The 27,504-nt window shown below is 52.1% G+C and overlaps 1 protein-coding gene across 2 annotated transcripts; it reads left to right on the forward strand.

The window, feature by feature from the left end:
• The first annotated feature begins 109 nt into the window (after positions 1-109).
• Positions 110-25,559, forward strand: GGT5 (gamma-glutamyltransferase 5). Of its 2 annotated transcripts, XM_012454138.2 has the most exons (12): positions 110-659; positions 14,262-14,392; positions 14,672-14,767; positions 15,200-15,395; positions 16,011-16,168; positions 16,678-16,824; positions 19,520-19,656; positions 20,022-20,212; positions 20,626-20,732; positions 20,870-21,036; positions 21,173-21,283; positions 24,811-25,559. In XM_012454138.2, exons 1-12 carry the CDS (start codon positions 487-489, stop codon positions 24,955-24,957), a joined length of 1,761 nt encoding a protein of 586 aa, XP_012309561.1. In that variant the 5' UTR covers positions 110-486; the 3' UTR covers positions 24,958-25,559. The 2 variants fall into 2 exon arrangements, with proteins under 2 accessions (XP_012309561.1, XP_064227941.1); XM_064371871.1 differs by lacking the exon at positions 24,811-25,559 and having other exon boundaries at positions 20,833-21,036.
• Positions 25,560-27,504: the final 1,945 nt, after the last annotated feature.

The following is a 27,504-nucleotide window of genomic DNA, read 5'->3' on the forward strand; positions in this document are numbered from 1 at the left end:
CTACCACCAGTGGGGGAGTTAACACAGCAGCTGGCTTCACTAGGCAAGGAAAACTCCCCTCTGACGCTTTGCTGACTGGCCTCCTGCCAGGAACAAGCATGAACTGAAAACTGGAAGTTGAGGCGTGAGTTCGGCCACTCCGTAGTGTGCACTTGGGGAAGGCAGTAGCTTGCCACAGCTGCCGGCCACCAGCCATCTAACCGTTCACCCATCTGTCCATCTGGCAGCCCACAGTTCAGACCTGTCTAACTGTCCCCCATCTGTAAGCCCGTCTCTATCTGACCATCTTTCTCTTACTGTCCTCTCTGTCCAGCTATCTGGACTGTCTGTCAATCCATCTTCGTGTCTGTCTCCAGCACCACCTGTTTGTCCATCTGTCCAATTACCTTCGAGTCTATCTGTGCATCTTCTTGTCCCTTCATCTGCCCACCCATCTGTCCCTCTGTCTGCCCACCGGCCTCCCCACTCCTCCTGGGCTACGGAGCCATGGCGCGGGGCTGTGGCGCCACGGTCGGTCTGGCCCTGCTGGGGCTGGGGCTGGCGCTGGCTGTCATTGTGTTGGCTGTGATCCTCTCTGGCCACCAGGTCCCCTGTGGCCCCCAGGCCTTTGCCCACGCTGCTGTTGCTGCTGATTCCAAGGTCTGCTCGGATATTGGACGGTGAGTGAGAGGTGGGAGGGAGCTGGGTGGCCGTTGGCAGCCAGCCCCTCCTGGAGAAGGTGTGTGTGTGTGTGTGTGTGTGTGTGTGTGTGTGCGCGCGCGCGCGCATTGGCCCAGGAAGCAAGAGCCATTTGGGTTTGCGCTTCACTGCCCGCAGGGCTTGGGCACAAGGAGGCAGCCTCAGGGCCCTTGCACAGAACAGGTGGCAGGGTGTGCCTGTAGGGCAGATGGGGATTTAGGGATGATGGTGGTGTGTAAGTCTATGCCTGGCTCCAGGGTTCAGGAGGCCCATTTGCATATCCCATTTAGGAACCAGTCTGGCCCCGCCTGACCCTGCTGGCTGGTGCAGGCCCCTTCCAGTTCTCCAAGGCTGGGGTCTTCTCCCAAGGTCATAGGTGAAGGGGTTCAGAGGCTCCCTGTGTGGGTACTGGACTGCTGGGGTCCACACGATGCTGCCACAGCCTGTCTGCCCCGACTCCCAGCATGGGGCCGGCCACATCTCTGATCTCTCAGTCCTGGGATACCTAGTGCCCCACCCCTCACATTCCCTCTCCCTGAGTCAGGGCCTGGGTCCCGTGAGCTAAGTGATTGATACTTGGTGCCCTGGATGAGAGCGTGGTGGAGAGGGGTGACAGCGGGTGTTTCCTGACCCTCTTCCAGGAAGCCCAGCCCAAGGGAGGCCTCTGCCGCTGCCACTGCAGGGCGGGAACACACAGGATGCCCCTTCCTGCCCCTAGCCTCCCACTGGGCCCACAAAAGCCACGGCAAGCATCCCCTCCTGCCAGCCACCTGGTCTGCTTCCCAGAAGTTCTGTCTTGCAGGCTATTGGAAGGGTTCCAGTGCTTTGTAAACAGCACTAAAGCAAGGGAGGCTGTTCTCCCTCTTTGTTCATTCATTCACCTTTTCGTTCATTCTTTCCTCCCTCCATTCCCCCATCTGTCCATCCTTCCCTGCCCTGATTGCTCATGACACCCTCCAGCCCCTCGTGACCTGGTCCTTTGGATTATCTTCAGGGCTTTCTGTCTCCTTCCACAGGGCTGCGAATGGCAGCTCAGGGACAAGTGGGGGCTGGTGACTGCTTGGCCTCCCCGGTGGCTCCCAAGGGATTTGAGGGATTGACGTCAGAGGCCACCCCGGGCAGTGCTCCTTCTCTGCTCAGGAGGACATACAGAAATGCGGCACCCACTTAAACTTGAAGTCGCAAAGATGCAAATGAGACTGGGGTCTCAGGCACCAGAGACCACCCATGAGCACGTGGCCTTTGGGAATGGGGACCTGCTGCCACAGATCTCCCAGTGGAGTCTGGACCTGCTATGCCTCCCCGAGTGACTGTTTGGGGGTCTCCCATGCTCTGCTGTGTGTGTGAGGGTCAGTGGTTGAGTAGGGATTTCTGCTCTAATGCTTCCTCCGCCCACACTCTCTCCAATTCTCCCTTGGTGAAGAGATAGGATGTGGTTTGCAACAGTGTTTTGTCAAACGACTCTCTCCACTTCCTGTTTTAAGAAGCTGGGAGTGGAAGAGAGCCTGGGTCTGGCCACAGCTGCTGCTGCTGCAGAACAGGGGTCACTGGACTCTGGGACCCTGGCCAGGCTGGCTACGGGCCTCAGCGAGAGGCCTGCTGCAGCGTCCTCCTGGCCAATATGCCTCCCTGCAGGGGCTGCTGGCCACGCTGCCGCACGGTCTGCTGGGGCCACCAGAAGCCCATGCTCCTGCCTCCATCTCTCCCCTCTGTGCTTACCTCTCACTAGCAGGCCCTCCCAGAGTCCAGTCTCCTATGATTTTTTTTTGTTTTGAGACGGAGTCTGGCTCTGTCACCAGGCTGGAGTGCAGTGGCACGACCTTGGCTCACTGCAACCTCTGCATCCCGGGTTCTAGCGATTCTCCTGCCTCAGCCTCCCAAGTAGCTGGGACTACAGGCACATGCCACCACACCCAGCTAATTTTTGAATTTTTTTGAATTTTTTTTATTTTTATTCATTTATTTTTTTAGAAACGGGGTCACGCTATGTTGCCCAGGCTGGAGTGCAGTGGCTATTCACAGGTGCGATCCCACTACTGATCAGCACGGGAGTTTTGACCTGCTTCATTTCAGACCTGGGCCGGTTCACCTCTCTTTAGGTAACCTGGTGGTCCCCCACTCCCGGGAGGTCACCATATTGATGCCAAACTTAGTGTGCCACCACGCCTGGCAATTTTTGAATTTTCAGTAGAGACGAGGCTTCGCCATGTTGGCCAGGATGGTCTCGATCTGTTGACCTCATGATCTGCCCACCTCGGCCTCCCAAACTGCTGGGATTACTGGCATGAGCCACCGTGCGTGGCCCTGTCTCCTACTCTATCAACACCAGCTTTTATTCTTTGGATTCTGCTATAGCCAGAGCCCCTGGGTGCGGGTCCGTAAGGCTTATGTGAGTCTGGACCCAGCACTGTGTTTAGTAGACATACAAAAAGAGCATAGTGACAGTGAGGTCTCTCATCTCCAGCATAATGTCTGTTTCGATCTTTGTAAAAAAGGTGATTTTTGGCCAAACGCGGTGGCTCACGCATATAATCCCAGCACTTTGTGAGGCCGAGGTGGGTGGATAATTGGGGTCAGGAGTTCGAGACCAGCCTGGCCAACAAGGTGAAACCCGCCTCTACTAAAAATACAAAAATTAGCCGGGCATGGTGGCGGGTACCTGTAATTCCAGCTACTCTAGAAGTTGAGGCAGGAGAATCTCTTGAACCCGAGAGGCAAAGGTTGCAGTAAGCCAAAATTGCACCACTGCACTTGAGCCTGGGTGACAGAGCAAGACTTGGTTTCAAAAAAAATAAAAGTTTATATTTTTGTTCTAATGGTTATCTTAATATCTTCATTCTATAATTATATGTTTTACATAATTATGATAGCTATATAAGATATAGTACCCCTAGTATTTTGGTTTTTTGGACATTTTATTCGCTCCCAATGGTTAATTTTTGTGTCAGTCAACTTGGCTAAGCTACGGTGCTCCGTTATTTGGTCAAACGCTTGTCAGTATCTTCCTGGGAGGTTATTTCATAGATGTGATTATTGACAGTCAGTTGACTTCAAGTAAAGCAGATTACCCACCATCATATGAGTGGGCCACATCCAATCAGTTGAAGGTCTTAAGAGCAAAAACAGGTTTGCTAGAGAAGCAGGAATTCTGCTTCGAGACTGTAACACAGAAGTCCTGCCTGGGCATCTGGCCTGCTGACTGCTCTACAGATTTTAGCTTCTAGACTTCGAGATCAGCTCTTACCTGAATTTATAGCCTGCTGGCTTGCCCTATAGATTTTAAACTTGCTAGTCCCACAATCACATGAGCCAATTCCTAAAATAAATCTCTCTCTGTCTATGTATAACCTATTGGTTTAGTTTCTCTAAAAAAACTTTTACATCCGGTTTCCTGGATGTTAAGTTCTGGATGTTTTACCTCCAGTTTCCTGGATGTTAATACTGAAACTAGCTAGTAACTTCTTTTTATTTTTTCTGAGACTGAGTTTTTCTCTTGTTGCCCAGGCTGGAGGACAATGTCATCATCTCGGCTCATCACAACCTCTGCCTCCAGGGTTCAAGCGATTCTCCTCCCTCAGCCTCCCTAGTAGCTGGAATTACAGGCTCCCACCACCATGCCCAGCTAATTTTTGTATTTTTAGTAGAGACAGGGTCTTGACATGTTGCAAGGGCTTGTCTCATACTCCCAGCCTCAGGTGATCTGCTCGCCTCAGCCTCCCAAATTGCCGGGATTACAGGCGTGACCCACCGCACCTGGCTGCTAGTAACTTCTTTTCTGTGATGTGTCTCTTATCAATAATAATACTTTTCTTCTTAAAGTCTACTTCATTAAAAATAGTTATGCTGGGCATGGTGGCTCATGCCTGTTATCTCAGCACTTTGGGAGGTAGAGGTGGGTGGATCGATGAAGCCCAGGAGTTCAAGACCAGCCTGGGCAACTTGGCGAGACCCTGCCTCTACAAAAAATACGAAAATTAGCCGAGTGTGGCTAATATAATTCTAAGTTGGCACATGTATAGTCCCAGCTACTTGTGAGGCTGAGGTGGGAGAATCACTTGAGCCTAGAAGGCAGAGATTGCTGTAAGCCAAGATCATGTCGCTGCAAGCAGCCTGGGAGACAGAGTGAGGCTCTGCCTCAAAAAAAAAAAGGTTATACAGCTTTCTTGGTTAGTATGTGCATGATATATTTTTCATTATTTTCCACCTTTCTGTATTCTTATATAAAAGACATTAGTTGGGTTTTATTTTCAATTATTTTAATTTTTATTGATTGTCCTTTTAAATGTAACTACCAATTTATTTGGGTTGAAAGCCACCACCAATTTGTTTTCTGTGCCTATTCTGTTTCTTCTTATCTCCTCTTACATCTTGTTTTGCATTTATTATTTTTATTATTCAATTTCCTCCCTCTCTATTAGTTTTGTAGCTGTGCAGTCTGGAGTTATTTTAAAAGATGATAGTAGATTATTTTAGAGCTTACAACATGCATCATTGACTTATCAAAGTCTACCATGAGTTAGTACTTTTTTTTTTTTCTTGAGACAGAGGAAGTCTCGCTCTTCTGCCCAGGCTGGAGTGCAGTGGAGCAATCTCAGCTCACTGTAACCTCTGCCTCTGGGTTCAAGCAGTTCTCCTGCCTCAGTCTCCTGAGTAGCTGGAACCACAGGCGTGCACCACTACACCTGGCTAATTTATTTTTATTTTTATTTTTAATAGAGACAGGGTTTCACCATGTTGGTCAGGCTGGTTTTGAACTCCTAACCTTAAGAGATCTGCCTGCCTCAGCATCCCAAAGTGTTGGGATTACAGGCGTGAGCCACTGCACCTAGCCTATGAGTTAATACTTCTATCCTCTCCCTAGTCAGTACAAGAACCTTGCAACAGGAACTAAATTTACCCCCAATGACTTATATGCTAATATTTTTATGTATTTTAAATATATGTGTATGCATATATGTATCTGTGCATTTTGTGTGTTTTTAATTCTTATTTATGTTGAGAGTGTACAGCTATGTAAAAGTAAAGAGAATTGTACAATGAAGCCCCATGTATCCATTCAATTTCAACAGCAATCTTCCAGCCAGGCTAATTTCATGTATACTCTTTCCTGCCTCCCTCCACCCAACATCATTTCAGTGCAAATCCCAGATATGTAATTTCACTGATACATATTTCAGTACGTTTTGCTTATTTTAAACCCCACAAGATATCATTGTTTTCTATACTACTATAATTTTATACCAATAACATTTATTTAGATTTACCCACACATTTACCTCTTCTGTTACCCTTTATTTTTTATTTATAAAAATATCTTTGGGAAAAACTATCTTTGGGCACACAGTCAAGGATCTCTTGAGAGCTGAGAGCTGTGTCATGGGCAAAATAAGCATACATATATTCCACTTTCACTTTTTTTTTTTTTTTGAGACAGAGTCTCACTGTGTTGCCCAGGCTGGAGTGCAGTGGCACAATCTCGGCTCACTGCAACCTCTGCTTCCTGGGTTCAAGCAATTCTCCTGTCTCAGCCCGAGTAGCTGGGATTACAGGTGTGAGCCACCATGACTGACTAATTTTTGTATTTTTTTTTTTTTTTGAGACAAAGTTTCGCTCTTGTTGCCTAGTCCGGAGTGCAGTGGTTCAATCTCAGCTCACCACAACCTCCACCTCCCTGGTTCAAGTGATTCTTCTACCTCAGCCTCCCGAGTAGCTGGGATTACAGGCATATGCCACCACACCCAGCTAATTTTGTATTTTTAGTAGAGACAGGGTTTCTCCATGTTGGTCAGGCTGATCTTGAACTCCTGACCTCAGGTGATCCATCTGCCTCGGCCTCCCAAAGTGCTGGGATTACAGGCATGAGCCACTGTGCCCAGCCATATTTATTTAATTTTAATTTTTTTTGAGACAGAGTCTCACTCTGTTGCCCAGGCTGGAGTGCAGTCAGTGGCGCAATCTCAGCTCACTGCAACCTCCACCTCCCTGGTTCAAACAATTCCCCTGCCTCAGCCTCCTGAGTAGCTGGGATTACAGGTCCATACCACCATCTCCAGCTAATTTTTTTGTATTTATAGTAGAGACGGGGTTTCACCATGTTGGTCAGACTGGTCTGGAACACCTGACCTCAGGTAATTCGCCCGCCTCAGCCTCCCAAAGTGCTGGGTTTACAGGCCTGAGCCACCATGCCCGGCCTGTTATTTTTTATTTTATTTTATTTTTTTTAGACAGAGTCTCACTCTGTCACCCAGGCTGGAGTGCAATGGCACGATCTCAGCTCACTGCAACCTCCACCTCCTAGGTTCAAGTGATTTTTCTGCCTTAGCCTCCCAAGTAGCTGGGATTACAGGTGTCCATCACCACACCCGGCTAATTTTTGTATTTTTAGTAGAGACGGATTTTTGCTGTGTTGGCCAGGCTGGTCTTAAACTCCTCATTTCAGGTGATCTGCCCACCTTAGTCTCCCAAAGTGCTGGGATTACAGGTGTGAGCCACTCCCCAACGCCAGCCTAAAGGCAATATCTTTTTTCCTCTGGATGCTTTAAAAAGTTTTGTCTTGCTGGATGTGGTGGCTCACGCCTGTAATCCCAGCACTTTGGGAGGCCGAGGTGGGCAGATCATGAGATCAGGAGTTTGAGACCAGCCTGATCAACATGGTGAAACCCCATCTCTACTAAAAATACAAAAATTAGCCAGTTGTGGTGCCACGCACCTGTAATCCCAGCTACTCAGGAGGCTGAGGCAGGAGAATCGCTTGAACCTGGGAGGCAGAGGTTGCAGTGAGCTGAGATCGTGCCATTGCACTCCAGCCTGGGCAACAGAGGGAGATTCCTTCTCAAAAAAAAAAAAGGCCGGGCGCGGTGGCTCAAGCCTGTAATCCCAGCACTTTGGGAGGCTGAGGCAGGTGGATCACGAGGTCAAGAGATCGAGACCATCCTGGTCAACATGGTGAAACCCCGTCTCTACTAATACAAAAAATTAGCTGGGCATGGTGGCGCGTGCCTGTAATCCCAGCTACTCAGGAGGCTGAGGCAGGAGAATTGCCTGAACCCAGGAGGTGGAGGTTGCGGTGAGCTGTGATCGCGCCATTGCACTCCAGCCTGGGTAACGCGCGAAACTCTGCCTCAAAAAAAAAAAAAAAAAGTTTTGTCTTTGGCTTCGAGCAGTTTTACACTGATGCATTTAACTGGCTCTTCATTCTATGACTTGATTCTTTTTTGTCCATTTTAGAAAATTCTCAGCTTTATCTCTTCACCTCTTCCTCATCCTCTCTCTTCTCCCCTTATGAGACTCCAATTTCACATGACTTATACCTTGTTAAAGTATCCCCCATGTCTCTTAATCCATTTCCTCCATGTTGTATCTATTTCTTTCTTTGTAGTTTAATTTGTATATTTTGTATCAAACTATCTGCGAATTAGCTGGGCACGGTGGTAGATGCCTGTAATCTCAGATACTCGGGAGACTGAGGCGAGAGAATTGCCTGAACCCAGGAGTCAGAGGTTGCAGTGAACCAGGATCATGCCGTTGTACTACAGCCTGGGTAACAGAGTGATTCTGTCTCTCTCTCAAAAAAAAAGATCGCCCAGTTTACTATTTTTTTTTTTATGTTTGCGTCTAGTCTGCTCTTCAAATTGAGTTCCTAATTCCATCTTTTTTTTTTTTTTTTTGAGACAGAGTCTCTATCTGTTGCCCAGGCTGGAGTGCAGTGGAGCGATCTTGACCCACTGCAGCCTCCACCTCCCAGGTTCAAGTGATTCTCAGGGCGGGCAGGCGGGCGAGCGGAAAAAAAAAAGTTAAAAAAAAAAACTGATTCTCGTGCCTCAGCCTCCAGGGTAACTGGGATTACCACCACGCCTAGCTCATTTTTGAATTTTTAGTAGAGATGGAGTTTTGCCATGTTGGCCAGGCTGGTCTTGACCTCCTGGCCACATATGATTCACCTGCCTCCACCACCCAAAGTGCTGGGATTATAGGCGTGAGTCACCACTCTCAGCCTCCATTTTTTATGGTTGCCTGTTTTCTGATGAAATTCTTTTTTTTTTTTTGAGACAGAGACAGAGTCTTGCTCTGTCACCAGGCTAGAGTGCAATGGCACGATCTTGGCTCACTGCAACCTCCGCCTCCCAGGTTCAAGCAATTCCCCTGCCTCAGCCTCCCAAGTAGCGGGGACTACAGGCATGCGCCACCACGCCCAGCTAATTTTTTGTATTTTTTATAGAGACGGGGTTTCACCATGTTGGCCAGGATGGTCTCGATCTGCTGACCTCATGATCCGCCCACCTCAGCCTCCCAAAGTACTGGGATTACAGGCGTGAGCCACCATGCCTAGCCTGATGAAATTCTTGTTTTTTTTTTTTTTTATATCCTTGAATATAGATATAAAGTATTTATTTTACAGCACGTGGTCTGACAGTTTCATAATCTGGAGACCCTATGGGCCTTTTTAAAAGTTGCCTATGCTTTCTCTTGAGCTTTGTTCCTGCTGTCTTAATTCCTTATTGGCTTGGTTGTTTTTAATTTAGCACTGGAGAGTGTGTATAAAAATAGTTAGAAATATATATATGTATTTTTTTGAGACAGAGTTTGGCTCTTGTTGCCCAGGCTGGAGTGCAATGGTGTGATCTCAGCTGACCACAACTTTCGCTTCCCGGGTTCAAGCGATTCTCCTGCCTCAACCTCAACCTCCCAAGTAGCTAGGATAACAGGCATGCGCCACCATGCCCAGCTAATTTTGTATTTTCAGTAGAGATGGGGTTTCTCCATGTTGATCAGGCTGGTCTCAAACTCCTGACCTCAGGTGATCTGCCCGCTTTGGCCTCCCAAAGTGCTGGGATTACAGGCGTGAGCCACTGTGCCCGGCCAGAAATAATTTTTAAAAATAATTTAGAGGCCCAGCATGATGACTCACGCCTGTAATCCCATCACTTTGGGAGGCTGAGGCAGGTAGATTGCTTGAGCCTAGGAGTTCAAGATCAGCCTGGGCAACATGGTGAAACCACGTGTCTACAAAAAATAAAAATTAGCTGGGTGTGGTGGTGTGTGCCTGTAGTCCCAGCTATTTGGGAGGCTGAGATGGGAGGATTGCTTGAGCCCAGGAGATTGAGGCTGCATTGAGTCATGATCGTGCCACTGCACTCCAGCCTGGGCAACAGAGTGAAATGCTGTCTCAAAAATAAATAAATAAATTAATTAATTAAATAATTTGAAACCTAGGAGTCAAATTCTGGGATCTCCTTTATGCAGTTTGGGCGATTGAGATGATTTGAAGCTGGACCCAGTGCTCCTGAGGGCTGTATTTCTGATTGACTGTCGCTTCTAGAGTAAGAAACCTGCGCCCCACATGTGGGCATTATGGCATTCCCTCTAGACCAGGTGCCCTAGACCAGGTGCTCTAGACCTGCTCTAGACCAGGTGTGGTGGCTCATGCCTACAATCTCAGCTACTTGGGAGTCTGAGGCAGGAGGATGGCTTCAGGCCAGGAAATTGAGACCAGCATGAGCAATTTAGTAGATTGATACAAAAGTAATTGTGTTTTTTTGTTCTTGATTTTTGAGATGGAGTATCTCTCTGTTGCCCAGGCTGGAGTGCAGTGGCATGATCTCAGCTCACTGCAACCTCTGCCTCCTGGGTTCAAGTGATTCTCCTGCCTCAGCCTCCCAAGTAGCTGAGATTACAGGTGTGTGCCACCACACCTGGCTAATTTTTTTGTATTTTTAGTAGAGACAGGGTTTTACTGTGTTAGGCAAGATGGTCCTGGTCTCCTGACCTCGTGATCTATCCTCCTTGGCCTCCCAAAGTGCTGGGATTACAGGCGTGAGCCACCATGCCTGACTGTAATTGTGGCTTTTGCCATTAAAAGTAATGATAGACCCTGTGTCAGCAAAATAAAAAGCTAAAGCCTGGATGAGGTGGCTCACGCCTGTAATCCCAGCACTTTGGGAGGCCGAGGCAGGCGGGATCATGAGGTCAAGAGATGGAGACCATGGTGAAACCCCTTCTCTACTAAAAAATACAAAAATTAGCTGGGCATGGTGGCGTGTGCCTGTAGTCCCAGCTACTCAGGAGGCCAAGGCAGGAGAATTGCTTGAACGTGGGAAGCGGAGGTTGCAGTGAGCCAAGATCGTGCTACTGCACTTTAGCCTGGCACCTGGTGACACAGCAAGACTCTGTCTCAAAAAAATAAAAATAAAAAGCTAAAAAAAAGAGAGAAAAAAAGAAGAGCAGTCTGTTAGCCTCCTCTTCCAGGCTTGGCCGTCGCCTTGAGGGGAATGCCAGCCTTGCTTCTCTGTCACCCTGTGCTTCTCTGCAGCCCTGTGCTTCTCTGCCGCCCTGTGCTTCTCTGCTGCCCTGTGCTTCTCTGCAGCCCTGTGCTTCTCTGCTGCCCTGTGCTTCTCTGCTTCTCTGCAGCCCTGTGCCTCTCTGCAGCCCTGTGCTTCTCTGTCGCCCTGTGCTTCTCTGCTGCCCTGTGCTTCTCTGCTGCCCTGTGCTTCTCTGCAGCCCTGTGCCTCTCTGCAGCCCTGTGCTTCTCTGTCGCCCTGTGCTTCTCTGCTGCCCTGTGCTTCTCTGCAGCCCTGTGCTTCTCTGCTGCCCTGTGCTTCTCTGCTTCTCTGAAGCCCTGTGCTTCTCTGCAGCCCTGTGCTTCTCTGCCACCCTGTGCTTCTCTGCAGCCCTGTGCTTCTCTGCCGCCCTGTGCTTCTCTGCTGCCCTGTGCTTCTCTGCTTCTCTGCAGCCCTGTGCTTCTCTCCACCCCTTTGCTTCTCTGCCTCCTACGCCGTTAAGCACACGTTTTCTATTTGCTGGGCTTTTCTAGTTCTCTGTAGGAAGTGTGGTCTGAATTACAGTCTCCCATTACTGTGAAGTCTGATGTACATTTAACAGATTATTTTGTTAAAATGTAAGGGAGCAAGGCAGACACTGCGGCCTGGGTAGGAGGCCATTGCAATAACCCAGGTGAGAGAGGTTGGTGGCTTGGACCGAGGTGGTGGAGATGGAGGTATAACCTCCATTTGGAGTCACTGGTGGGTTGGATGTGGGGAAGGAAGAAAGTGACCAATCCAGGATGGCTCCAGAGTATAGACACTGAGCAAAAAGGGTGAGTGGTTGTGTCAATTTCTAAGTCAGTAAGGACTAGGAGAGGAGCCATTTCGTGGGGAGGGTTGGAAGCAGTTAAGATCACAGTGTGTTTGAAATGTTTCTTAGACACCCTGAGCGGGTATCTTGTGCATAGCTGGGGATGAGCATCTGGAGTGTAAGGAGAGGATTGGCTGGAGATAAAGCCGGGGAGTTATCGGCACACAGGTTGCATCTCGTGCCATGAGCCTGTGGGCTCACCCAGGGAGAAGACATAGATGCATAAGGACCAAGAACCAAAACTGGGGCCCCAAAAATCAAGGGACCAGGGAGGTGGGAGGAAAACCAAAGCCTGGCAGGGTTGGGGAGGTGGGTGCAGGGACCCATGTCTGTGCCCTCTTTGTACCATTGCCCCCATTTTTCCCTGGAAGCCAAGACAGTTGACTCGGCTGGAAGCAGGCAGGCTGGGAAAGCAAAGGTGCACTCCGTTTAGTTAGGAGGTGAAGACTTTGTCTGGGAAGGGAATTTGAAGTGTTTTTTTCTCCCAGTTTGTCATTTGGCTTTGTTTATGGTGTTTTATTCCTTTTTTTTTTTTTGAGACGGAGTTTCGCTCTTGATACCCAGGCTGGAGTGCAATGGCGCGATCTCGGCTCACCGCAACCTCCGCCTCCTGGGTTCAGGCAATTCTCCTGCCTCAGCCTCCTGAGTAGCTGGGATTACAGGCACGCGCCACCGTGCCCAGCTAATTTTTTGTATTTTTAGTAGAGACGGGGTTTCACCATGTTGACCAGGATGGTCTCGATCTCTTGACCTCGTGATCCACCCGCCTCGGCCTCCCAAAGTGCTGGGATTACAGGCTTGAGCCACCGCGCCCGGCCTATGGTGTTTTATTCTTATTAAAAATTAGTGTTTATGCCTGACTTGTTTATTTCCTGCTTCTGGCTTTGTGCTGTCTTTCCCATTCCAAGATGATGTGTGTCCCTGCAGAGCCCATGTGTGCTTCATGTGGTCCCAGGGAGGGACACTTGGCTCAGGAGCTGGGGAGGGTTTCCGTCCAGATGGACATGCCAGGTCAGGCCACAGATGCCTGAGCTGAAGAAGGGTGCTGCGGTCAGAGGTCCCACAGGGTGGGTGCAGGGACCCAGGTCCACTCCCTCTTTGGGCCTTCATTTCACCATTCACAACTGGGGTTTAAATGCCGGCTTCTTGAGGTCCTGGGAGGATTCCTGGGTGTGAGGGAAAAGGTTGCCCTTAGTGAGCTGTGCAGGGCTCTGCCCCAGGGACAGGGATCATCACAATGTAGGCCAGGCTGACCAGCCCCTCAGGGCTGAAGGGCCCACCTCTTTCTGCCCATGGACGGATGGGGAGGGGTAAGTCAGAGCAATTCTTTTCTTTTCTGTTTTTCGAGACGGAGTTTTGCTCTTTCACCCAAGCTGGAGTGCAATGGCGTGATCTTGGCTCACTGCAACCTCTGCCTTACCATTTCAAGAGATTCTCCTGCCTCAGCCTCCTGAGTAGCTGGGATTACAGGCTCCCGCCACCACATCCAGCTAATTTTTTAATTTTAGTAGAGACAGGGTTTCACCATGTTGGCCAGGCTGGTCTTGAACTCCTGATCTCGTGATCTGCCCGCCTCGGCCTCCCAAAGTGCTGGGATTACAGGTGTGCAGCACCACGCCTGGCCTGTTTTTTTTTTTTTTTTTTTTGAGATAGTCTTGCTCTGTCACCCAGGCTGGAGTACAGTGGCACGATTTCAGCTCACTGCAACCTCTGCCTGCTGGGTTCAAGCAATTCTCCTGCCTCAGCCTCCCAAGTAACTGGGATTACAGGTGTTTGCCATCACATTCAGCTAATTTTTTGTATTTTTAGTAGAGATGGAGTTTCACCATGTTGGCCAGGCTGGTCTTGAACTCCTGACCTCAAATGATCCACCCGCCACAGATTCCCCAAGTGCTGAGATTACAGGGGTGAGCCAATGAGCCCAGCCTAGGCCAGAGCATTTCCATAGGCTCAGGGCCCCAGGAGAAGTTGTGGGGCCCATCAGCTCAAGCCTCATGCCCTCGTGGCAGGGAAAGATCCTGGGGTCACCTGCCAAAGGCCAGCCTTGAAATAGTCGCAGCCAGATTGTCCCCAGTGAGATGGGGAGTGGAGTTCCAGGGTGGGCTCCTGGGACCACTGTGAGTGACTGAGAGGTGGCCTAGGCCTGGTTCTGCCTGTGGCATATGAGCTGCTGGGAGCCATGGCAACAGAAGCACTTTGCAAACTGAGAAGCGCCTTATCTATGGCAAAGGTCAGTGTAAATGGCATCACACTTTGCAACTGTAGAGTGTTGTGGACCTGTGAGCAGCTGGATTTGATGGGGAAGCCTGTTTGTGTTCTATGACCTAACCTGGGGTTTGGTGGCAGTAGATGGGCCACCTCCGTCACCATTCATCAATGAGTGCCAGCTGAGCAAGCCTGATGGGGAGACAGGGAGGGGAGCCCCACCGCTGACTCTGTACCATGTCCCCTAGAGCCATCCTCCAGCAGCAGGGCTCCCCCGTGGACGCCACCATCGCGGCTCTGGTCTGCACCAGCGTCGTCAACCCTCAGAGCATGGGCCTGGGCGGAGGTGTCATCTTCACCATCTACAATGTGACGACAGGTGGGCCCACACGTGACCTGCCATGGGGAAGACTGGCTTGTGCACACCAGTGCGTAACCCCTTCACCAGCCAGTCCCATTTGCTCAAGTCCATCTCTGGGTGGTCTTGGGTCCCCTGCTCTGCCCCCTTCACCTCAGCTGTGCAAAGCCTTGTGTCAACTCCTGTCCCTATGTTAGCCCCGAGTCCATCTCATAATGCAGAGATGGAAACTGAGGCCTAGAGCAGGCCGGGGGCTGTCTGCAGGGTCCATGACCACTCACCTGCCCTGCCCTACTCCAGGGAAGGTGGAGGTCATCAACGCGCGGGAGACAGTGCCGGCCAGCCACACCCTGAGCCTGCTGGACCAGTGTGCACAGGCTCTGCCACTGGGCACAGGTGAGGCCCCATGGGGGGGTCCCCCACTCCCATCCCCCAGGCCGCTAGGACTGACCAACACCCCCCTCAAAGGAGCAGTGCCTCATGGACCGCAGGGAATGGGAAGACCCCACTTGGGAAGGGGCTCTCTGAGGTGATCCAGGGAGAAGGACCAGGCTGGACAAAGGCCTGGAGGCTTCAGTGGAGATGGGTTGGCGGGGCAGGGCGGGGTAGGGCAGGGCGTCTGGGGCCAGCTTGTGCAGGACCCCGTGGGCCTGGCTGTGGACTTTGTGAGGAGCCGCAGGTGGTTTGAGCAGGGAGGGGCGTGATTAGGTGTGGGCTTCAGAAAGCTAGCTCTGGCTGCTGTAGCTGGGGGGCCACAGGCAGGGGTGATGGAAAATCCCTGGGAAGGCCTGGAAGCCACAGGGTGGGGGTCTGGGATGTGCCGTGCAGGGGCCCAGTGGATCGGGGTGCCCGGGGAGCTCCGCGGATACGCTGAGGCCCACCGCCGCCATGGCCGCCTGCCCTGGGCACAGCTGTTCCAGCCCACCATCGCGCTGCTCCGAGGAGGGCATGTGGTGCCCCCTGTCCTCAGCCAGTTCCTGCGCAGCAGCTTCCTGCGGCCTTTCCTGCAGGCGTCAACCTTGCGGTGAGCCCCACAGGGTGGCCCTGGGCTCCTGGATTCAAGACCATATCCTGTCTGGGCCCAGTCCACACCCCAGCTCTGCCTCAGTCCCTCCTGCACTGGAGGGTGGACGCTCAGGGGGTGCAGGGGACCTTAAGGCCAGGACAGAGAAGACTTTTCATAGCCCTTCTGGCTCCATGTGGCAAATAACTCAGGAAGTCAGGCTGGGGGGAGTTCATTGCCCAAGTGACAGGACTCCAAGGTGTGGATTTAGGCTCTGCCACCTGCCCTGGGGCCCCGGCCTCCTTTTCCCTCTCTAGGGCATGGCAGGAGGGCTTCAACGGCTACTCTCACCCACCTGGCCCAGCCCACTGACAGGCCCTCCCAGGAGTTAGGGGATGACAGGCCCTAGGTGGGAAATGTGCCCTCCCTGGACCAAGGCCATGAGCGGGGTGAGTGGTGTCAGCCCCCCCACCTCTTAGAGAATCTGTCCCGTGGTGTCCACCCTAGTGCCTCGGGACTCTGGGCCAGGGCGCCCTGCACTATAGGGTCCTGAGGACTCCACCCATGAGAGCCCCAGCAGGAGTGAGGCTGCCTCTGGGACCTGGCCCCACCCTGAGGCTGCCACCCACCCCCCAGCCAGCTCTTCTTCAACGGAACAGAACCCCTGAGGCCTCAGGACCCACTCCCATGGCCTGCACTGGCCACCACCCTGGAGACCGTGGCCACAGAGGGTGCGGAGGTCTTCTATACAGGGAGGCTGGGCCGGATGCTGGTGGAGGACATTGCCAAGGAAGGTCAGCCTCCCTGAGGTCCCATACCCTGTTCTTGCTGGAGAAAGAGTCAAGGTCCGGGTGCCGGGGGTTGAGGGCAGACTCCCCCCCAGGCCCTGAGGGAGTGCTGGTGGTGCCTGGGCTCCAAGAGGCCACGCACCTCACACTGCCAGCCTAAGGAGTCCTGTGGTCCAGGACCTCGGACAGCAGAGCCTGCGGGTTAGGGCCAGCAGAGGGGAGTTACCGACGGTCACGGCAGGCTTGGGCAGCTAAGCTGACCACCCTCACAGGCTCTCAAAGGCCAGCTCCCTCTCCCATCTTCCTCTCCCCCTCCCTGCCTCTGGTCTCTGTCCACCCCTCCACATCTGGCTCCAAGGGTCCTGTCCTGAGGCTGCTGCCTATAGACCTATCATCACCCTGTGTCCACGAGGCTAGAGGATGAGTGGAATCCCATTGTGTGACCTGTCACCTGTGGTTATTCCTCCCTGCCTCAGTTTCCCCATCTGTTCATGGAGCCCTCTCTCTCACCCCAGGGAGCCAGCTGACGCTGCAGGACCTGGCCAATTTCCAGCCCGAGGTGGTGGACGCCCTGGAGGTGCCCCTGGGGGACTACACCCTGTACTCACCGCCGTCGCCTGCAGGGGGTGCCATTCTCAGCCTCATTCTCAACGTGCTGAGAGGTAAAGCCGCTGCCCAGAGCCCTGGCCTCCTGGGAACCTGGACTCCACGCCCAGCCACGGCCTAGTTCAGCCTCCTCATCCATGAACCGGGTTCACAGACCCACAATGCAAAGACAGGGCTGTGGAAACCAGGATGGTGGGTTTTAGAGCTGGCCTCCGGCTCGGCCCATACATGAGGCTTTGCTGAAGGGGCGACATCATTTGTCCAGTGTCTTCCTCCCACTAGGTGACCAGTCCCAGACACAGAAGCAGGTGGGCTGTGCAGGTGGTAAGCTGCCCACCAGGGGTGTGCACCCGGGGAGTGAAGCTCAGCGCAGCCCAAGGCAGCCTGTGGGGGGTTCCGGCAGTGCCGAGGCCTGGGGCTGCCTGCGCTGGCTTCATATTAGTGTCCTGTGTCTGCCGTTACAAATCACCACAAGCTTGGTGGCTTCAAATAACAGAAGTGTGTCCTCTCAGAGTTCTGGAAGCCAGAAGCTCAGTATCTAGGTGTCCACAGGACTGCATTCCCTTGGGCTCCAGGGGAGAACCTCTTCTCTGTCTTGTTGACCTAAATAAAAAACAGAACAAGGCTCTCAAAGAAAATGATGTTTATTCCAGAGTGTGCCTCACAGTGGGAATACCCATGCTAGGGTGAACTGTGTGCGGGGCGATTTCTGAGCTCTGGGTGCACCATCACCTGCGCAGTGCATGCTGTACCTAGTGTGCGGTCTTTTAGCCCTCACCCCCTCCCAGCCTTCCCCTTGAGTCCCCGGAGTCCATTATATCATCATTATACAATTCTCTCTCTCTCTCTCTTTTTTTTTTGAGATGGAGTCTTACTCTGTCACCCAGGCTTGAGTGCCCGGCTAACTTTTATATTTTTTTTTTAGTAGAGACAGGGTTTCACCATGTTGGCCAGGCTGGTCTCAAACTCCTGACCTCAGGTGATCCACCCGCCTCGGCCTCCCAAAGTTCTGGGATTACAGGTGTGAGCCGCTGCGCCCAGCCCAATGTATCATTCTTATGCCTCTGCGTCCTCATAGCTTAGCTTCAGTATATAACTGTTTCGAAATGATTATCCTTGGCTACTAGGCTCAGTGATAAGGGTGGCACGGTCTAAGGCTGGACAGGCCATTGCTGGGCAGATGTTCTTGCAGAATTATTTTTTGTGTAAGGTTGTGATGGTCTTTGTGTGAGGCTGTAAGGTGTTTTTTTTTTTGAGAGAGGGTCTTGCTCTGTCACCTGGGCCGGAGTGCAGTGGCATTGTCAAGGCTCACTGCAGCCTCAACCTCCTGGACTCAAGCAATCATTTCACCTCAATCCTCTCACATCAGCCTCCCAAAGTGCTGGGATTACAGGCTGAGCCACAGTACCTGGCGGAGAATGGGTCACTTGTGCACGAGAATCCTCCCTTCATGGCCTTTCCTTGGCTCTATTTTTCAGAGTGCATTTTTTTTTTTTTTTGAGATGGAGTCTCACTCTGTTGCCCAGGCTGGAGTGCAAGAGCATGATCTTGGCTCACTGCAACCTCTGCCTCCCAGGTTCAAGCTGTTCTCCTGTCTCAGCCTCCTCAGTAGCTGGGATTACAGGCACCCGCCATCATGCCCGGCTAATTTTTGTATTTTTGTAGAGATAGGGTTTCACCATGTTGGAGAGACTGGTCTCGAACTCCTGACCTCAGGTGATCAGCCTGCCCCACCCTCCCAAAGTGCTGGGATTACAGGAGTGAGCCACCCCACCGGGCTGCAGCTCCATTTTGACAATTTTCACAGCCTCCTCCTGCTTCTGGTGGCTGCCAGCATTCCTTGGCTTGTGGCTGCCTCACTCCAGTCTCTGCCTCTGTGGTCATACTGGTTTCTCCTCTGCTCTGTGTGTCCTCTCCTCTGTGTGTCTGTCTTACAAGGACACTATGATCACATTCAGGGCACATCTAGATAATCCAGGATAATCTCCTCTTTGGGCCAGGTCTGGTGGCTCACGGCTGTAATCCCAGCACTTTGGGAGGCTAAGGCGGGTGAATCACTTGAGGTCAGGAGTTGAAGACCAGCCTGGCCAACACGGTGAAGCCGCATCTCTACTAAAAATACGAAAATTAGCCAGGTGTAGTGGCACTCACCTGTAGTCCCAGCTACTTGGGAGGCCGAGGCAGGAGAATCGCTTGAACCCGGGAGGCAGAGATTGCAGTGAGCCGAGATCATGCCACGCACTCCAGCCTAGGTGACAGAGCAAGATTCCCTCTCAAAAAAACACAAAAAAGCCCAGGCATGGTGGCTCACACCTTAATCCCAGCACTTTGAGAGGCCAAGGCAAGCAGATCACTTGAGGCCAGGAATTCAAGACCAGCCTGAACAACATGGCAAAACTCCGTCTCTACTAAAAATACAAAAAAAACTAGCTGGGTGTGGTGGCGAACGCCTATAGTCTTAGCTACTCAGGAGGCTGAGGCACAAGAATCACTTGAACCTGGGAGACAGAGGTTGTAGTGAGCTGAGATTGCACCATTGCACTCCAGCCTGGGCAACACAGCAAGACTCTGTCTCAAAAAAAAAAAAAATCTTAACCATATTTTGCCACTTAAGGTAATAGTCACTCTTGTGCGGTATAAGGTAATATTCACGGGTTCTGGGAATTAGGATGTGAGTGGATGTTTCTAGGGGGGTCAACATTTAATATATTACATAGGGTGACCCCCACCTGTGCCCCAACCCCTCCCTAGGGTTCAACTTCTCAGCAGAGTCTGTGGCCAGGCCTGAAGGGAGGGTGAACATGTACCACCACCTCGTGGAGACGCTCAAGTTTGCCACAGGGCAGAGGTGGAGGCTGGGGGACCCTCGAAGCCACCCGAAGCTCCAGGTGAAGTTGCAGAGGTTGCTGGGGCTGGCGGGCTGCCCTCCTCCCTGGTTCAGGACTTGGCATGAATGGAGGGTCAGGCCTGGCATGGGGAGGTTGGAGGGATATGTATGTGGTTTTAGGCCAGGGCAGGACTGAAAGGGACCCCGGGGTGGCAGTTACAGGGGTCAGGTGCAGGAGCGGCACCATATCTCAAAGGACCTGGAGGGTGGGCAGAGTCTAGACCTAGCCTGGGCTTGAGGGAGGCCTGGCCACAAGGTCAAGGACAGACTGGAGACGGCCCCAGTGGGGCTGAGCTCGTCCTGCCCTTGGTTCTGCGGGCCCCGCCTGGCCCCTCACTGACGCTGCCACCTGCCCACCCACCCCAGAACGCCTCCCGGGACCTGCTGGGGGAGGCCTTGGCCCAGCTCATCCGCCAGCAGATCGATGGCCGGGGGAACCACCAGCTCAGCCACTACAGCCTGGCCGGGGCCTGGGGCCATGGGACAGGCACGTCCCATGTGTCTGTGCTGGGGGAGGATGGCAGCGCCGTGGCTGCCACCAGCACCATCAACACACCGTGCGTGGGGCTTGGGGGAAGGGGGGCGGCCACTCCTCCTCTCCCAGACCTGCACCCCCGCAGCCCCATGTCCCCTCACTTGTCCCCGTGGGGCAGCACCTTGCTTTTGCCCTCTTTTTCCTCCATTTCAAAAGGGGCCCCCACCCTGACATCTCTGGCTGGAAAAGCTGCTGTTGGGGTGGCCCCGAGCCAAGATTTACCTGGGAATGGGTGGCCTCACTCAGAAGGGTGCTCTGATATGGGGCACAGGTGGGTCTTTGGGGGCCTCTCCTGGGTGGTGCCAGGGAGTGAATAGCGGCTCCAGCGTGTTTAAGGGCAGCTGTAAAAGGAGGGGGTCCTGCAAGGTGGGTGGGGCAGGCAGTGTCTGGTGGGAGCCCCGGGCCCCAGCCCAGGCTCTGCCTCCATGGCTGCAGCTTTGGAGCGATGGTGTACTCACCACGGACAGGCATCATCCTCAACAATGAGCTTCTGGACCTATGCGAGAGATGCCCCCAGGGCTCCGGCACCACCCTCTCACCTGGTGAGAACAAGGCTTCCCACCTGGGCTCCACAAGGGCCCCCCACAACCAGGCGAGAAAGGGAGGGGGCTGAGCTGGGGCTGCATGCTAATCTCTGGATAGGTCACCACACTGGCCAAGCCACTGTTTGCTCAAGCAGAGAACAGAGACAGGTTGGGTGGAGTGCCTGGAAGGTGCCAGCCCCCAGTTCCAGGCGAGCGTCCCCCATCCTCCATGGTGCCCTCCATCTTGATCAACAAAGCCCAGGGTTCGAAGCTAGTGATTGGTGGGTCTGGCGGGGAGCTCATCATCTCTGCCGTGGCCCAGGTGAGTCTGGGGCTCCTGGCTCGAGTTCTCCTTTCTGGGCAGTATACTGTCTGATTCTCCCTGGGGTGGGGGTGTGAGGGCTGATATAGGGTAGCGGGTACCCCCTTTCTCCCTGCATCCCTCATCTCTCCCCCAGGCCATCGTGAACAAGCTGTGGCTTGGCTTTGACCTGAGAGCGGCCATCGCAGCCCCCATCCTGCATGTTAACAGTAAAGGCTGTGTGGAGTACGAGCCCAGCTTCAGCCAGGTGAGGATGAGGTCCGAGCTGGATGCCTAGGGCAGAGCCCACCCCACAAGTCCATGCTGCTCAAAGCCACCTGGGAGGAACTCAGTCACTGAGATTCTTAGGCCAGGTACACTTCAGCTTTGGGGGCCCTAAGAGTCGGGGACCTTGATGGGTGAGGCTGCCAGTGGCCTCCAGGCCAGTTCCATGGCCTCCAAGACAGAGAGCAGGGTGTTGTCTACGCTGCTCCCAGGCTAAGGATCTCAGCGTCTTGGTCTCTGGTCTGTGGTTTATGCCATTTTTCAGAAGTGAGTTTTCCTGGCTGTGGCCTCTCAGACTCTCTCTCATGGTGACTTTTTCCTTGTGTGGTTTGTAACTTAAATTTGCAACTTTATTTGTAACAGAGGTTGTTTTTCCTGTGGGAGTCTGTAAAGTGATTTTGTTCTGGGGCACTAGGGCATTGGTGGTAATTTTTACTCTCTCTCTGTATATATTACTATATATTTGAAACAGCATCTCACTCTGTTGCCCAGGCTGGAGTGCAGTGTTGCGATCACAGCTCACTATAGCCTTGACCTCCTGGGCTCAAGTGATCCTTCCTCCTCAGCCTCCCAAGGAGCTAGGACTGCAGGCGTGTGCCACCATGGCTGGCTAATATTTGTATTTTTAGTAAAGACGAGGTTTCCCCATGTTGGCCAGGCTGGTCTCGAACTCCTGACCGTAAGTGATCTGCCTGCCTTGGCCTCCCAAAGTACTGGACTTGCAGGCATGAGCCACTGTGCCCGGCCTTCCCTTGACTCTTGACTGAAGGACCTTTGTCTTAGTGAATATCAATTCTCAGGACCTTTCACTCTGAGGACCTGAAATGCTGAGAATTTGGGAGATGAGATGACAGTCTGGGGACTGGGATTAATGGAATCCAGTGACTCACAAACCTAAGGTTCTCAGCTCCCTTGGGGAGTTGGAATGTCAGCCACTCAGGTCTAGGGCTTTCCATGGAGTACGTCCTAAACTCTGGGTTGGAGACTTTATGTCCCTAAGGACCTTCACAGCTAAGGCCCAGGGACTAGGGTGAGGAGAGTCTTTGATCCTGGGGGTCTTGGAGTCTGGCCATTGGACCCTGAGAAATGGAGTCTCTGAGCACTGAAAGTCCAGCTTTGGCTTCAGCAGTGAGGATCTTGGCCTTCAAGTCTAAGGACAGTGAGCAATTATTATGTCAGGCACGGGGAACTTATAGCCAAATGTGCAGGGCTCCAAAGACGTCCCTTGCCCTGTCAGCAGCTCAGGCCATGTGGCATCACCTGATGACCTCGGATCAGAGTTCCTGGTCTTGAGGAGTTCGGAGCGCCGGGGCCTGCGTACCTAGATGTCTCCGGAATCTCAGGCCCTGCTGTGTAAGGTTCTGGGGCCATTAGTCTTTTTTTTTTTTTTTTTTTTTTTTGGTTTGTTGTTGTTGTTGAGACAGTTTCACTCTGTCACCCCGGCTGGAATACAGTGGCGCGATCTCGGCTCATTGTAACCTCTGCCTTCTGGGTTCAAGTGATTCTTCTGCCTCAGCCTCCCGACTAGCTGGGATTACATGCCCACACCACCACGCCCGGCTAATTTTTGTGTTATTAGTAGAGATAGGGTTTGCCATGTTGGTCAGGCTGGTCTGGAACTCCTAACCTCAAGTGACCCACCTGCCTTGGCCTCCCAAAGTGCTGGGATCACAGGCATGTGTGACTGCACCCAGCCAAGTTCTCAGGTCATTAGTTTTAAATGGTATCTGGAAACATGGGGCCCTAGTAGCTCAGGTCCCTGTCCTCTAGGACTTTCACCCCTTTACAGAGTGGTAGTGTGTGAGGACCATCGCCCCGGGGCAAGGTACTTGGCATCTTTGAAACAAGCACAGGTGGCCAGGCGCAGTGGCTCACACCTGTAATCCCAGCACTTTTGGGAGCTGAGGTGGGCAGGTCACCTGAGGTCAGAAGACCATCCTGGTCAATATGGTGAAAACCTGTCTCCACTAAAAATACAAACATTAGCTGGGCGTAGTGGCAGGTGTCTGTAATTCCAGCTACTCAGGAGGCTGAGGCAGGAGAATCGCTTGAACCTGGGAGGCAGAAGTTGCAGTGAGCTGAGATCACGCCACTGCACTCCAGCATGGGCGACAGAGCGAGACTCCATGTCAAAAACAAAAACCCCCCAAAATCCTGGAAATCATAAAATCAGAGGGAGTCGAAGCTGTCTTGTTGCACTGAGTCAGTTCCTGGGTGGGGGCCACAAGATCAGATGAGTCAGTTAATCAATCTGGATGGGGCCAGCTGATCCTTCAAGTGCAGGGTCTGCAAAATACCTCAAGCACTAATCTTAGGAGCAGTTTAGGGAGGGTCAGAATCTTGTAACCTTCAGCTGCATAACTCCTAAACCGTAATTTCTAATCTAACGACTAATGTTAGTCCTACAAAGGCAATCTGGTCCCCAGGCAAGAAGGAGGTCTGCTTTGGGAAAGGCCTATTACCGTCTTTGTTTAAACTATAAATGAAGTTTCTCCCAAAGTTAGTTCAGCCTACACCCAGGAATGAGCAAGGATAGCCTGGAGGCTAGAAGCAAGATGGAGTCAGTTAGGTTAGATCTCTTTCACTATCTCAGTCATAATTTTGCAAAAGTGGTTTCAGTCTTGCTCTGTTGCCCAGGCTGGAGTTGTGTGTCACAATCAAGGCTCACTGCAGTCTCAAACTCCTAGACTTAAGGGATCCTCCTACCTCAGCCTCCTGAGTAGCTAGGACTACAGGCATAGCACCACCACACCCGACTAATTTTTATTTTCTTAAAAAAAAATTTGTTTTTAATAGAGACACGATCTTGCTATGTTGCCCAGGTTGGTCTCGAACTCCTGAGCTCAAAAGATCCTTCTGCCTCGGCCTCCAAAGTTCTGAGATTAGAGGTGTGAGCCACCACACCTAGCCCAATTTTGATTTTCTTGTAGAGACAATGTCTTGCTTTATTGCTCTGGCTGGTCTCAAACTCCTGGCCTCAAGTGATTCTCCTGCCTTGGCTCCCAAGTGGCTGAGACTATAGGTATGTATCACCACGCCTGGCTTTTCTCTTTTTTTGAGAGACAGGATCTTGCTGTGTTGCCCAGGCTGGTCTCAAACTCCTGGCCTCAAGTGATCCTCCCTCCTCAGCCTCCCAAAGTGTTGGGATTACAGGTGTGAGCCACTGCGTCTGGCCTCAGTGTCTAAGTCTTGAGAAGCCACGTCCTCCATTGAAAGCCCCCTGAAGTCAGATTTGCACTTCAAGGCCCTGGTGTCGTTGGATCTAGGACAGACATGAACTTGCATCTGGAGGTCTTCGGGCCCGGGTGGTGTCCTCTATGCCTAATCCCTGGAGGCCGAGCTTCTCCTCTGCCGGCCTTTGGCTCTCGTCCATGCTCCCATCTGTGTCCTCAGGCCCTCTTCCTCTCAGTCTTGCCTTTGATGGTTTTTGTCATTTCTTGCAGAGGCCTCTCCCTTCTGGAGATGGGCCGAGCTGCCCTCTCCTGTGAACCTGCTTTCTCTCCTCTCCAGGAGGTGCAGAGGGGACTCCAAGACCGCGGCCAGAACCAGACCCAGAGGCGCTTCTTCTTGAACGTGGTCCAGGCTGTGTCCCAGGAAGGGGCCTGTGTGTATGCCTTCTCGGACCTGAGGAAGGGTGGGGAGGCCGCAGGCTACTAAGACACTGCTCCGCCCAGAGCCGAGGTCCTGTCCCCTCATGGGTCCTGCGTCCAGGCCGGATGTGGCTGGGGGACCCAGTACTCCGGCAGGATCTGGACCCCCGGCAGGGGAGTCCAGCTGAGCGTGGAAGAGGTGGCAGAGACCAGCTGGGCAGATGGGAGGCTGAGCCTCCTCCCTGACCTCCTTTCCCAGAGCTCCTGGTGGCCCTGAACTGGCCCCTCTATCCCTTCGAGGGCCTCTTGCCCAGGCCACTCTCCCACCCTCTCAACCTGTATATCCTCCAGTCCAAGATTAAAGAAGAGGTGGACCGTGGCCTGATTCCATGGTTCTGAGTGGGAGAGGGGACCCTCGGACGGTGCACAGAGTGGTGCATGCACCAGGCTCCTATGGTTCTCCACACTGCACCTGCATGGAGGCGGGGAAACTGAGGCTCGCAGACCCGCCGAACCTCTGCCAGGCCACCCCTGGACAGAGGCAAGCACCACCCCTGCCCCCTACAGCCCACCACTCTGCTCAGCCCATCTCAGTAGTGTGGCTGGCCCTGGTCCTGCGTGCTGGTTAACTGAAAAATCACACAATTTATAATAAATTTGGAAAGGAGACTTTTTTCTTTCTTTTCTTTCTTTCTTTCTTTTTTTTTTTTTTGAGACAGAGTCTTACTCTGTCATTCAGGCAGTGGTTCAATCATGGTTCACTGCACCCTCAACCTCCTGGGCTCAAGCCATCCTCCTGCCTCAACCTCCAAGTAGCTGGGACTACACGAGTGTAACACCATACCTGGCCAATTTTTAAAATTTTTTGTAGAGACAGAGTCTTGCTGTGTTGCTCAGGCTGATCTTGAATTCCTGGTCTCAAGCTATCCTCCCTCCTCGGCCTCCCCAAGTGCTGGGATTACAGGTGTGAGCCACCATGCCCGACAAGACTTTATTTCTTCTTTTTTTCTTCAACTTTTATTTTAAGTTCAGGGGTCCATATGCTGGATGTGCAGGCTTGTTACATAGATAAACGTGTCTTGGTGGTTTGCTGCACAGATCAACCCATCACCTAGGTATTAAGCCTGGCATTCATTAGCTATTCTTCCTAAAGCTCTGCCCATATCCCCTGACTGACTTTTTTTTTTTGTTTTTTTTTCCTTTGAGACAGAGTCTCACTCTGTTGCCCAGGCTGGAGTGCAGTGGCACGATCTCAGCTCCCTGCAACTTCTGCCTCCCAGGTTCAAGCGATTCTCCTGCCTCAGCCTCCTGAGTAGCTGGGATTACAGGCCATCACATCTGGCTCATTTTGTATTTTTAGTAGAGACGGGTTTACCATGTGGCCAGGCTGGTCTTGAACTTCTGACCTCAAGTGATCTGCCCGCCTCGGCCTCCCGAAGTGCTGGGATTACAGGCGTGAGCCACTGTGGCAACTTCATTTGTTATAAAGGGGAGCCATCTGCCACTTTCAAAAGCATAGCCTCTGGCAGAGACCAGAGACAGGCACTTCTAAGGAGGAGAGGTTGGGGCAGGAGCTGTATGCTGAAGGGGTTGGCTAAACATACATATTCAACAGGTTACAGGGAGAGCTGTGAATATTCATGAAGGAGGTCCTGACACATGTATATTGAACGAACATGCATGTAACCTAGGACCCATGTTTGCTGTAGAATGGAGACAGTGGAGACTTAACATTAAAATGTACTACAAGGCCGGGTGCGGTGGCTCACGCCTAGAATCCCAGCACTTTGGGAGACTAAGGTGGGTGAATCACTTGAGGTCAGGAGTTTGAGACCAGCCTGGCTAACATGGTGAAACTCTGACTCTACTAAGAATATAAAAATTAGCTGGGCATGGTGTCGGGTGCCTGTAATCCCAGCTACTCAGAAGGCCTAGGCAGGAGAATTGCTTGAACTCAGGAGGCAGAGGTTGCGGTGAGCCAAGATGATGCGACTGCACTCCAGCCTGGGTGACAGAGCGAGACTCCATCTCAAAAAAAAAGAAAATAAGGGGTGGGCGAGGTGGTTCATGCCTGTAATCCCAGTACTTTGGGAGGCTGAGGTAGGCAGATCACCTGAGGTTGGGAGTTTGAGACCAGCCTGACCAACATGGAGAAACCCTGTCTCTATCTAAAAATAATTAATTAATTAAAAATAAAATAAAATAAAATGCTTTACAATTAGGCCCCATCCGTCAAAATATCTTTTCAGGGCCTGAAGGCATGCAAGTGAGCAGCCTCTGAAAACCAGCCAAAGCCAGTTCATGGTCAATGATCTCTTATCAGGAGAAAGTTACTGAAACTGGTCTCATGTCAGAGCTGTAGTTACGGCCGGAGGAACAGGGGATCAGTGAGTCAGCATTTGTGAGCTGGATGAGCTGCAAAGTGGATTAATGTTGCTTCAGGCCAGTGCTTGTTTACCTGCTGGAGAAAAAGGAAAAGCCGTAGTTAAGACATAGTTTATTCTTTAAGTGCAGGGGTGCATGAATAAACCCTTGCCTGGCCTGGTCTTGGGTCCTCTTTATAATTTGGCATCTATTGCCACAGAGTCTCGTTTTTTCTTTCTTTCTTTTTTTT

Source organism: Aotus nancymaae, unplaced genomic scaffold (assembly GCF_030222135.1).
Source record: "Aotus nancymaae isolate 86718 unplaced genomic scaffold, 86718_ANA_hifiasm-v0.15.2.pri h1tg000210l, whole genome shotgun sequence".
In the NCBI taxonomy this organism is placed as follows: Eukaryota; Metazoa; Chordata; class Mammalia; order Primates; family Aotidae; genus Aotus; species Aotus nancymaae.